Source organism: Myotis myotis, unplaced genomic scaffold (genome assembly GCF_014108235.1).
Source record: "Myotis myotis isolate mMyoMyo1 unplaced genomic scaffold, mMyoMyo1.p scaffold_m19_p_6, whole genome shotgun sequence".
Lineage (NCBI taxonomy): Eukaryota > Metazoa > Chordata > Mammalia > Chiroptera > Vespertilionidae > Myotis > Myotis myotis.
Window position 1 is genome coordinate 61,444,684 of NW_023416368.1, and position 13,560 is coordinate 61,458,243.

The 13,560-nt window shown below is 40.3% G+C and overlaps 1 protein-coding gene across 1 annotated transcript in view; it reads left to right on the forward strand.

The window, feature by feature from the left end:
• Positions 1–4,198: 4,198 nt before the first annotated feature.
• Positions 4,199–13,560, forward strand: part of LOC118658034 (E3 ubiquitin-protein ligase MARCHF1-like) — a 76,957-nt gene continuing 67,595 nt past the window's right edge. Inside the window, exon 1 of the mRNA XM_036312897.1 lies at positions 4,199–4,506. Within this exon, the coding sequence (XP_036168790.1) occupies positions 4,199–4,506 (308 nt within the window). The remainder of the gene's footprint in view (positions 4,507–13,560) is intronic.

Consider the following 13,560-nt stretch of genomic DNA (forward strand, 5'->3'; position numbering starts at 1 on the left):
TTTTAATAGAGTTTACCAAATTGCCTTTGAACAAGTTGTGCCAATTTACAATGACGTACTTGAACAATATATATGGCCACGCTTGAGTTCCCACAACTCAGTACACTGGGTGTTTTCAATCTTTAAAATGTGCTCATCTGATAAGTGAAAGTAAATACCATTGTTAACTGAATTTGCATTTGTTTGCTCATTATTAAAATTGAGCATCTTTTTTATATCTGGCTTTGGCCATGTGAAATTCCTCCTCTGAGAACTGTTGTGTGTTTTACTCATTTTTTTCAAAGTTTCATCAACTCTTCTTCCTTAATTTGTAAAAGATCTGAATACTAAAGTAAGTAGCTGTTTGGCTATCAGTTCTGTACCTTCCAATTCTCAGTTGCCAAAGTGAACTTTCTAGTGCCCAGATTTAATCATTTTCATTTGCTGCTGAATATCTGTCAATTTGTTTGAGGATATAACCCAAACATTTCAGTGTGGTATACAGCACCCCTGTCTACTCATTTATCCTGATTTTGTATTACTTTCATTCACTACCTTCCCTCCAGTCCTTACAAAACTCCTGTGTTCCCCAAACAAGCCACATTCTTTCTACTCCGTGTGCTTGCACACCCTTCTCCCTGCCTGGACTGCCCTCCCCGACTCTAGGGTCAGGTGTCATCTCCTTTGTGACATCTACTTTAAGCCTCTGCTCCATTCAGCATCAGGTGTCCTTCCTTCATCAGAATTCCATCACTAGACTCTCAGGATATACTAGACTATTAAAATCACCTGCTCATTGACATCTCTTCTCCACTAAATAAGAAGCCCCCTCAGGATAGCGTCTATTTCTTTATTCCAAGAACTCATCATTGAATTTATTACATAATACATTCTTAATTCATGTTTGCTGAGCAAATGAATCAAACAAAAGTGACACCAACTAGGATTATTTTGTATCAGTCATCTGGTCAAATAGATTTCAATCTTAAATCTGGCCTTTTCCAGCTTCTAGAAGCCACCTGAATTCTTCTAGTAAGGGACCCCTCCCTCCATCTTTAAAAACAGCATGTAGCATCTTCCCGTCTCTCTGACCACTGCTATTATCCTTACATTCTCTCTCTCTGATTGTAACTCTTATGTCTCCACCTTCTAAGGTTCTCCGTGATTGCATTGGGCCCACCAAAATAATCCAGGACAATTTCCCCATCTCAGAATAATTAACTTTCTCATATCTGCAAAGTTGCAAAGTGCCTTTAGGCTATATATTCACAAATTCCAGGGATACATGTTCAGATTATTTGGGATGTTAACATCTTGGTGTTGGTGGTTGGAGGGGGGCGGGGGGAAGGTTGGAATATTATTCAGCTTACCATGCCTCCTCTTGAAAGTTTTTCTGACTTCTTGTATTGGAATAGTTTCTCTTTCTCTGGATCCCATGGGAATTTTTAGAACAACTTTGAAATTTGGGATTAATTTTTCTACCTTCACTGTTACTTTCTTGGTGGCGAAATTATGTATTTAATCTGGGCAGTCAGACCATCCTAAATCTGGAACTAGAACTTCCTTGGTTTCATCCTTTGTAAAGGAGAAGTGTATTGCTAGGTGGATAAGAGAACAGATGGAGGGGCAAGATTCCTCATCCAAACCTCTGCTCTAACAGATACTAGTAAGAAATAGCACCAATTTCTCAATTTCTTCATCTGAAACATAGAAATAATTATAATATTTACTACATACATTTATTATATTAATAAGAGAACAAATGTAAATTACTTAAAACAGTGCCCTAGCTGGTTTGGCTCAGTGAATAGAGTGTCAGCCTGCAGACAGAAGGGTCCCAGGTTTGATTCCAGCCAAAAGCACATGCCAGGGTTGCAAGTCCAAATCCCAGTAGGGGATGTGCAGGAGGCAGCCGATTAATGATTCTCTCTCATCACAGATGCTTCTATCTCACTCTCCCTGTCCTTTCCACTCTGAAAAAAAAAAAAAGTTAAGGAGAAACAAGATGGCGTAAGGTACAGACCTGTGCATGCTGCCTCCCACAACAACATCGAAAATACCAACTATAAGACAAAACAGCTATCATTCAGAACCATGGGAAGGCTGGCCCAGTGGTAGTTCTACAACTGGAAGGAAAGAAAGACGAGCACTGAGACTGAGTAGGATATGCAGAGGCGCCAAGAACAGAGGTACGGAGTCGCACGCCAGGCGGGCTGCATTTGGACGCACGGTTTTTTTCAATCGAAAGGGGTTATAAACTCTCGAATCCACTGAACTTGTTTGGGGCAGGATTCTGAGGTCCCAGACCCCTACAGGGAGAGGAGGGACGGCCTTTCAGTGGGTCGGAAAGCGAAAGTGGCTTTCTCACGGAGCTGCTCACCAGCACTCAGGGCCACGGAGACATGGAGTCACAGAGAGGCAAGGAGTCACAGAGACGCCATTGCTGTTTGCCCTGGTGACTCCCTGAGACCCTGCCCTACTGAATTTACATCCCCGCCCAAGCTGTGCCAGTGGCACAAAAGGAACCACCTGAGCTTTTGCAGCTTAACCCAACAAACTGCAGATTTCAACTCCTCGCACCCATAAGGTACACACTCAAGGAGCAGAATCAGGTTCGGAGAAAGCCGGAACCAGACCCGGCTGGGCCGGCAACATGGAACTGCTATACCAGCAAACGCGCAAGCAGGTCCACCAGATCCAGTCTCACATGGGACGCCGGGAGACAGCAGACAAGCATTCTGTGCACTTAGTAGAAAACGAAATCCAAGCAAGCATACCAGATATTCAGCCAGCAAGAACTCATGGAGATTTTGTCCAGCAAGGAGCCACCCAAAAAAAGGCAGAATAACAAACTTCATGTTGACCAGTTAAAGTATGGTGTCCAGCACCTGCAGACTGCTTTCAGAAACTTCCAACATCGGTGATACGCAAGGGAGCAGCAGGAGAGACAGCGAGAGGAGCTTCTGTCTCGCACCTTCACCCCCAACGTGGGATGCGGCGCCCCCTGCGAGGCTGCAACAGCCCCAGCGAGGCTGAGACGGCCCCTGTGAGGCTGAGACGGTCCCTGTGAGGCTGAGACAGTCCCTGGGAGGCTGAGACGGCCCCTGGGAGGCTGAGACGGCCCCTGTGTGGCCGAACACAGGGACACGTCGCGGATGGAAATAGCTACATTTTCCATGTGTATGACCCGGCAACAAAAAGCGTACACCTATGGATGAGGACAGTGGGGGGATAAGGGCAGAGGGTTGGGGTGGGAACTGGGTGGAGGGGAGCTATGGGGGGAAAAAGGGGGAACAACTGTAATAATCTGAACAATAAAGATTTATTTTTAAAAAAGTTAAAAAATTACTTAAAACAGTGATTGGCATATAATATTCACTCAAAAGGGTTATTATTTCCCACTTGAGAGATTATTATAAGAGTTAAAGAGAGTAGAAAGTGCCACAGCACAATGCAGGGCACACTGTAAATTCTCAATACACTAGATTTTTTTTAAATTTTTTTTATGGATTTTTAGAGAGATGGGAAGGGAGAGGAAGAGAGAGAGAACACAGCATTAATGTGAGAGTGGAATATCAATTGGCAGCCTCCTACCAGGGATTGAGCTTGCAACCTGGGCATGTGCCCTGACCAGAAATTGAACCATCAAACTTTTGGTGCACAGAGCAATGCTCAACCAACTGAGCCACACCAGCCAGGGCTATGCTCTAGCTTTTAATTGATCATCATCTGTATTACATACAACAGGTTAAAGACATCAAATAGAGTGAAGCAATGTGGAGTTTAGTGAAATGTATTCAACTTTGTGACAATAATCTGAATTATTTCAGGCTCTCTTATTCCTAAGCTTAGTATGGTCACAGGGTTAAAAGATATGAAAGGTCAATAATGTTGTGACAGATGGATTTTATTAGTTTCAATGATAAAGTAAAGATAACTCCAGGCCTTTAAATATTAGTGTTTTCAAATATATTATCTAATGGGGCCCGGTTGTGACAATGTCAACTCCAGGCAATATCTAGCAATCTAATGGCTGTTTGGTTATTTAGGTTTTTCTAGATTATTATCATCATCCTTGTCATATAATAGCCTTTGTGTCCTTTATATCATAGGATAGTCAGGTGTTACTCATTTGCTTCCAAGGCAAATTGAGTCATTCCACTCAAATGTTTGCAGTAAGTAGAATAGAAACTTGTAGAATCATCTTCCTCTCTCATAAATGAAGCAACAGCAAAGTGGTACAGCATCTCAACTCTTCAAGTTCCTCAAAATAAGTTTTGCTTTTGCAAAACGAACTTTTAACTTCCCACATTCAGTGAGCTGTGTTATAGTCAACATGACTTGCAGCCACGTTTGTTGTAATTTTTTAAATATGTGGAAAAAAAGAAAGATATCGACCATGTATTACCTTAACCAAGATGCCAAATTATCTAACTTGTTTCTCCAGGCAAGCAGCCCAACCACAGGAACAGCTCCCAGGAGCCAGTCAAGATTGTCTGTCTGTCCATCCACTCAGGACATCTGTAGGTAAGTGCTCAGCAAATGATTCTACTCAATGGTTTTCAGACCAGTGTTTTGTATTCTTGTTTTACGTTCTGACTGTGTGGCTCTTGCTTCTGCTTATGTTGGCCATGGATAATTTATACTGGCCTAATTTTTTTCCTTTAGTGAATTTCTTTATTTGATCTTTATTTACCAACGTTTGGTCCATGCTATCATTTTCATTGTTCTCTCTCTCTCTCTCTCTCTCTCTCTCTCTCTCTCTCTCTCTCTCTCTCTTTTCCCATGGTTTTCTGTCCATTCCCATTTTCCATTCTTTGCCTGCTGCTTTGTCTAGATCTACCATCTTGCATGACATATCAGAAGATGGTTTTGAGCAATGCACCCCTGTCTGGTGCTGAGCCCTGTAGGAAGGAGTCTTGTACGAAATCAGTAAAACAGACACCTAGGAGGAGGAGGAGGGCCTCTGAGAGATAAGAGTGTGCAGACTAACAGATAAAAGGGAGAATAAATGATTTTCAACTGCAGATCTCACGCCCCAGGTGGAGTGAGCTTCACTCAGATTCCTCAGACTCATCTCCCCTAGATGAGAGTCCTTGGATGCAGGCAAAAAGAAGAGCCCAAGTGAAATTCCAACTGTCGCCAAGAAGGGGAAATAACAATGACTCCCGTGGAAGCTTGGATGGGTCTTCTGCTCCTGATGGAATTGATCTGGTAAATCTGGGATCCAAAGATAAAAAGCAACAAGAACTGACTGAATGTGAGAGTTGCTCTTTAAACCTCTGCAGAGGAAAAGGCCCCTGGTGCCAAGAGTGCAGTCTTCCTCTGCCTAGAGGACCCTATGAGACTGAGAGAGCCTCAAGGCACCATGAAGAAAGCAAAGGCGGATACCGCCACAGGGATCCACAGCTCTTGCATAGTCTTGGGCAAAGAGAGACAATCAAGGAAAGATTTTCAGAAACAGATTCCAGCACTGAAATAGTGGCAGTACCAGAAGGCGGCAAGTCTGTGAGTGATGTGGGGTTCCAGGTGAATAACTCTGTTCAGAAGCCTCCTGCCAGCTACCATGACGGGTCTGATAATTTAAAACTATGCAGGTCAGTCACTATAGAGAAATACTGGATGCCATGCAAATGTATTTCTTTCTGCTGTGAGCTATGTGTGTGTTTGACACTTACCCTTAATGCATAACATTTATCCATGCTGTTGTCTGGTGGATATAAGGTGGTAAAATGAGAAAAGGTGCATCTAAGAAGAACATAGAATTAGATTTCCCCTTTTTCCTTTTTGTTAATTGAATAATGGTTTATTCTAGTAAAGGGACTGACAAACCGATTAGTCTTGTATCCATTCTAGTTAAGACAAAACTAATAGAGGGAATATGAGTGAGAGCATGAAACCTTAGATTCTTCAGTGTAAATCTGGTGAACTATTAGCACCCCGACAGAAAAGATATTCAAGGTAAGAGGTTTTGAAGGTCAGAATTTTGTATCAGAAAAATCTCCTGCACAGTTGGTGCTAATTTGCTCTCTAGCTGTTTGACTCAGCAGGTAATTTAAGACTGAAAGGACATAAAAACAGGTCCTGGACATACCAGTGCAGTTGCTGGAGCCTTCAGGGAAGGCGGCCACATTAACTGTACGGAAAGGTCTCAAACATGCAGGCATTTCATAGCTGTAAAGCTGCTTTCTTGCACTTTTTACCCAACTGTACACATTTTCATCATTTATTCATTTAAGCCTCAATTGTGCATCAGGTTTTATTGTAGGCTTGAAAATATCATAATGCCTGAGATTTGTATAGTCTCTGACATCATAACTTACAGTCAGAGGAGGATAGCAGATTCAAAACTCTTTCATAGTTTTATATAATTATGATTGTGATTAGGAATATGATAATACAACAAGGAAGTTTTAATTATTCTGGGGAATCAGAGAAGAACTCTCTTAAGGAAGTGACAAGCTGACCATGGCTCGAAGGCTGACAGGAGTTGATCAAGGAAAGAAACCAAGGAGACCATCCAGAGAGAATGCCACTATGAAGCCAGGATGAGGGGAGGAGTTTAGCAATCCAGGAAACTGAACACTGGCTGTCCTGGCCAGGGGGTGGTGGGTGAGGGGCATGGCTGGTAGTGATGAGAACTGAGAGGTGGAGAGAGGCATGCAAAACATGCTAAGGGATTTAAAGAGAAATGACATCATTTGATTTGTATGTTAATGTGAGTTTCTTGTAATCTTTTGAATATGATTTAAGTGTGGCTTAGCTAAAATGTTGGGGGATAGAATAAAACACTCCTTCCAGTCTAGACTAAGAATTCCCACTTGCAACCATCTGTTGCCATTTTCCCAAACCTCCTTCCAACATAATTTAATGAAAGACAGTCAAAGAAGCTGGTTGTAATTGGATAAAAAAATAATGCTTGCAATTAAAGTCATAGTGGTTGGTTCTCCTAACCTAAAAGCACTGCTCTGGAGGAACATTTTCAAAGACAGGATATTTCACTTAGATTTCTATTAATGAAAGTGAGATCGATGGGCCTATTTTCTTGCTGTGAGTTATCATCAAAATATACCCACTAAGCAAATACTAAGGACAGCATATTGTACTAGATGCTGAGGCTAAAAAGTGACAAAAGGTGTGATTCTTCCCTTAAGTGGCCTATTATCTATTAGGAGAAATTGAACACACACCTGAAAAGATGAAAGTTCAAGGCAGTTCAGGGCGAATTTAAGAAGAGGAATACTGCAGGCATTTGAAGAAAGAAAACTTGCTGAGAGCTGGAACAATCTGGAAACCCCTTAGGAAGGGGATTATTGGGACTGAGAAAAGTAGAATTTAGTTTGGCAGAGATGTATGGGTGGCATTCCAGGCACTCAAGCCAGGGAAAATACCATGAGCCCAGACTGGGATGCAGGAATGACACTATGCACTTAAAAATTTTGTGTGAATTTTTGTGACTAGCTTGGAAGCTTTGCATAGATTGATAACAACTAAATTTTTTTAAGAGACATTATAAACAAAATATGCATATCCTTCCAAGGAGTTTAATTCTATTCTGTAGTCTTATTTTCAAACTGCCTCTTGGTGCCAAAGAGGCCGCCTCGAAAGTTGAGGACAGATTAAGAGGATTGTACTTCCTTTAGCCGATCTTCAACCAGAGAAGTTTCATGATAATCTCTCCTATATAATGGGGTTTCACATAGTATTCCTTTAAGGAGAAAAGAAGATTCCACTGTGAAAGATAATACAGAACAGCCTTTGCTAAATAAAATAGTCTCAATAAAGAACAACATACACAGAGTAGTCACAGTGTCCTGAGGGTGTCCTGGGAAAGGGACCTAGATGTAGGAGAATTAGTTGGGATGAGGTAGAAGTATCTTACTTTGAGATAACTAGGACTAGGATGATACAGGGTAATGAAAGGGGGGTAACATTGGCATATTGGCATCCCACCAGGTGAATAGGAACAACCTAAATGCTTGGCATTGGTGAGAGCATAAGACAAAGGCAACAATGATGACTCCAAATCTTGGAACTTAGGAGACAGTAAATGCTGATGATATTGGCAAAGGCAGAAGAGGTCAGAGGGAAGCTGGTTTGGGAAAGACATGATGAGTTCGATTACAGGCAGGCTATTTGTTATTGCAGTGACATTCAAGGGTCAGCTGTCCAGCAGACAGTATGAGACATGTCACTGAAACACAGGAGAGCAGTCAGGGCTGGGTCTGTGTACTTGTTCAAGCATCAGTGAGCTATACACAGACCAACACTGAACAATCACATTTTTGCAATTGACGTTAATATGACGTATTAGCACAGGGCAACAGCACAAAGATATTAAAAATGAAAATATAATTATGGTCACAAAGGACATATATATTCTCAGGAAGGTGACTGTGATGCCAGGAAAGTGAATGAAAGCTTTAAATGAGGTCATATTTAGGGGGGAAAAGCCTCTAGATGGACACAGACTGAGCACCAGCGTCCCCTGTGAAGGGGAGAAAGATGACCCCTGAGAGAAGCAGCAATTGCCTTGAACTTGCAGTCCAGCTTCAGAAATGCATAGGCAGGACCAGTCTCGGCCACAACCACAAAGCAGAAGCTTCTGAGCCCTTCCTCCTTCTCTGTTCCGAGCACTGAGCCCCCACGAGGACACTCTGCTCCTTTCCACCTCATCAAAGCCTTATTTAGAGAAAGTTTCTCTTAGACAGTTATAACTTGCAGGAAATTTAAATCATCACAGTTGTGCAATGGGAGAAGCTTTTCCTATTTTAATAGAAAAATTTACATTTAGAAAAAAACATGAGTTAGCTCATGTTAGCTCATGCTTGAAACTTTTTAATGGCCTCTTAATAGCCCTTGGTGACAAGTTCAAAATCTTTAATATAACTTACAAAGTCCTGCATGATCTATTAGATCTGCCTCCCCAGCTTCAATGCCCATCATTGACAATGGCCTATTCATGCTGGTCTGTCTTCAATTCCCTGGAAATGGCCAGAGCTGTCTCTTTTAGGGCCTAGAATGCCTACACATTATCCCCTCTGCCCTTCACCAGACTGACTCCTAGTCATCCTTTCCTTATTTAAGTGTCATTTCTTTAGGGATGCCTTCACGGTGCCCTAACTAATATTCAGGTCACCTGGGAGTCAATTTCATAGCATAATTTTAAATTGCTAATGTATAGATATTTTTGTGATTGACTGCATCAGATTTGTTCATGGCAGTGTTCACAGTGCCTGAAAGATAGCACACACTCAACACAGTTTTTGAATGAATAAGTTTAGGGCTAATGAATTTTTTTAAGGGAGTCATTCTTACTGTGTGAAATCATCGCATTAAGGGGTGGATTTTCTCACCTTCTATGGAGCCAACATGTAAAGAATACTCTACACCAGCAGTTCTCAAACCTTAGTGACATCAGTTGACTACAGGCCTTGTCAAAATACAGATTGTTGGATGTACCCCCAAAGTTTCTGATTCACTTACTTTGGGGTTGAGCCCATGCATTTGCATTTGTAAAATGTTCCTAGGTGATATAGATGTTGTTGATCTATGGACCACTTTTTTAGAACCTCTGTTCTATGCTACAAATTCTTTCTAGGCTTTAAGTGGGAAGAGAAAAGAGTAAAAGTAATTGAACAGATGAGTATGAGAAGCATACTTATAGTTTCCTATCATATTCTATTGAATTCTGACACAAAGCATAATTCAATTAGTTTCCTGTATTTCACTACCAGGATAGTTTGGGTCATCTCACTAAAACCATAGACTGACAAAGTCTCAACTTTACCAGGAACTCAGATACCATAGTTTGGGTATTGTTTCCCTTCAAACCCACTTCCTCATCTCAACTACCCCCATTTCTGTCAGTGACTCCACAAATTCCCTAAGTTTTCAGTTTTAACTATTTTCTTCTGCATTGAATATATCCGGTCTCTAAGTCCTGTCATTTCTCCCTCCAGATATTGCTGTTGACCTGTGTGCCTTCTTTCTCATTGTCAGTGTTCTGTTTTGGTCCTATTCTCCACAGCCACCCCTCAGCCTGCTACCTGCTTTGGTCAGGATTCTTCCACTAGATTAAAATGGACTGAAACCAATTCAAATGTGCTTAAGTGACAAAGGGGAGTATTAGCCACAGAAATAGAAAATCCAGTTATACAGATGGCTTCAGGGACTCTAAAAACTCAAACAATATGGTTTCTCTCCCCACTCCTCCTCCTCCTCTTCCTCTTCCTCCTTCTCCTTGTCTCTGTGTTTTCCAAATTTTCCCCAACAGAGGGAAGAGGCCATGTGAATAGGAATAGCTTCAGGCTTACATTTTACCCATCAGTGACCTAACAGAAAAGAGGAATGTTCTCTTCCTGCAGTTGCTCATAAAATCTCAGCCTGCCTTAGGTCACATCTTTGGGCTAATCATAGTCACCAGAGGCAAGAGGCATTATGCTTGTAGCAAGTTCTTGGATAGGGAAGTTGGATTTAAAATGTGGCTGTTGGAAACCCCTCTAGAACCTTATGAATTGGTGATAGAACATTTCAACAACAAAAAGAGCAGCAGCAGGCCCAGAAGACATGGAAGAAGAATTATAAGCAAAAAAATATATAGTAGTGTTCAATCGCCATCAAACTCTTGTCTCCCCACACCCCCCCAAATGCCCCCTTCTCTTCAAATGCCCATGTTTAGGCATGCTATCCTCATTTTTATCCTTTTTCATGAAGCTTTTCCAAACTCTTGTGGTTAACAGTGATCTCTTTTTATTGGAATTCCCATAACCTTTATAGTAAATATCACATATTTAGTATTCAGTTTTCCTCTAATAGTTTCATGTGTGTTTCTCTTTTCCCTATAGAATAAGCTCCTTGAAAATAGGTTAGGGATCATGTTTTATACCTATTTTGTACATTCCACAGTACTCAAAGTAATTCTGGACTTTAGAAATTACTCCAGTAGAATTTGGGGGGGGGGGGGCATTGTAATCAGTGAATGCTAAGACTTGCAGAATCCATGGGGATGATAATGGGGATTGGGTGATTCAAGGTAAAGCAATTAAGTAGTAATGAATTACATCAATGGTCTCTTTAAAAGAAGAAAAACCTCAAAGTAAATAATAACTCCTAGTAATTAGTAATTTTCTAGTTCTAGCTTGGGTTGGATGGTGAGTTTAAAGGTATACTTTATATTTTCTTCCTATAACCTTCATTAGGCATATTCTCATTAAGAAAAAAAAATGTTTTGAGAAAAAAATGGATGTAAAAATGGTAAAAAATAGTCTGTATTTTAACTTCTTTAATTCTATCAAGGTACAGGAACTATAAAGTGAGTGTGAGAAAATGTCTACAGCTCTGGATGTTCATAGCAGGAGATTCCTTTTCAAGAGCATTTGGATCAGGCTCTGTGATAAAGCACTAGCATCTGTTAGATTGATGTAGATAACTTTTGAATAGTAGGCTTGAGCTTAAATCAACCTTTTTATCTCTGTCATCATATCCGTGTACTCATTCATTTCACACATGGAGCAACTATTTCTTGAGAATTTACTCTGTTTTGGCAATGTTCTAGAAGTTGGACATATAGTGGAAAGGACAGTAATGATCCCTTACCTCATGAACTTATATTCCAGTTGGTAAGACACATAATTAAACACGAAAATGTAAAAAAAGAATTGATGAATAAAGCTAAAGGAACACATCGCACCTAGTAGCACAAAGCAGGTTTCCCAGAGGAACTAACAATTAAATAGAAACCCAAAGGAGAAGTAAAAGTAAGCCAAGCAAAGAGAAGAGACCATCTATTCCAGGAAAGGATGTGGCATATGTGAACACCCAGAGATGAGTGAGACGTGGCATGAAAGGATATCAGTGTGGCCTGGCAGAGAACAGAAGGAGGGGAATGGGAGGCCATCATGGAAGTCCTTATCAACCAGTTAGGAGTCTGGACTGTGTTCTAAAAATAAGGAAAAATTTCTGTAGACTTTGAAGCAAAAGAATGACACTGTTTGTGCTTTGGAAGATCACTCAAGCTGCTTTTGGAAAGTCGATTGGAGGGGGGCAAGACTGAAGTCAATGGAGACGAATTAGAAAGCCATTGTGGTGTTCTAGGGGGCAGGTGATGGTGACTGTATAAAATTAAATAGATGGATTTTAAAGTATTTTGAAAGGAAATCAAATAGGATTTGATGATAAAATACATATCTGTATGATCTCAAGTTTCTGATTTAGAAAACGGTGCAGATTATAGTGCCATTCACTATTGAGAGAATGAACACACTCCTCGAGAGAGATTTAAAAGAAGATGGAGCTCAGTTTTAGACTGATAGTTTGTGATTCAAAGCATATATCCAGAGAGAGATATTCAGGAGGCAGGCATATATAAAGGTCTAGAGTTCAGAAGATGTATCTCAATTTTAGATGAAGATTATGAAGCCGTGAACATATAGGTGGTGATTGTCAAAGTCTCCCATGGAAAATTTGCAAACTGAGAAGATGAGGGCATGAAGAACCCTGTGGAATAGCAACATTTAATGGTTTTGGAAAATAAAAAGGAACCAACAGAGAGAGGAGCAGAATGAATAAAAATCATGTGAAAACCCAGAAGTGTGTAAAGGAAAGATAAAATGTGATAAATGAAGGGAAGGATGAATTTGGAGGACCCTTGAGCTGAGAGGAGAGAGAGATATCATTTGAACATGCAGAAAACAGAGGATTTTTATTTCTTTATTAAGGTCCCACAGAGAATTTAGGAAAGGATGGGACTCAAAACTCAAAGTAGAAGGATCTCCATGGCAAACAAAATAGGTATGTCTTTTTTTGCAATAGAGGTAGAGCAGGATATGACAAACGTGGACAAATATGAATTTGCAGATTGTTACAAGTTTCTTTTGATGGCCTTGTAGAAAAGGGGGGTGGTAGCGGGGTCAAACATCCAGTGAAATTTGAATTTCAGATAAACAACAGATAATTTTTTATTAGGACATACTCAGTACTAAAAAATATATTTGTTGTTTATCTGAAATTCAAATGTAACTGGGCCTCCTGTATATTTTTGCTAAGTTGGGCAATGCTAAGCATAATAATATAGAAAAGCATTATTGAAAGTTCTGTTGAGGTTCATAACTATGAATTTATGTGGCCACAGACAGCAGGAAGTAAAATTTACCTCCGCAACACATCATTTAAATGCAGATACAACCATAAAAGGCAATTGAACATGTATCTAAGGATATATACTAGTATATATAATCTTGAAATTTAAAAACTAAGAAAAATATGCTCTACAAATAAGATTTTTGAAGTAAAATACATGTCAGTGGGTAGTTTTATTGTCAATATTTCTTTAGGGGAAAAAATACTTCTCTTTAATATTTAAAGCAGTTATCATAGTCACTGGGAAGATGGGGTTCATAGATTCACAAATCACCTGGGTCACTTTCCCACCTGCTCTTTGAAGACCTTTGAGACACCCACACATAGTATTATTTATCTCTTTCTTGGACATATTATTCCTGGGGCATTCTTATTCCCTTTATAGCTCTAATTATGAGAACATTTCTCCTAATATTTAACCAGCCTGTATTGTAGTTTCTA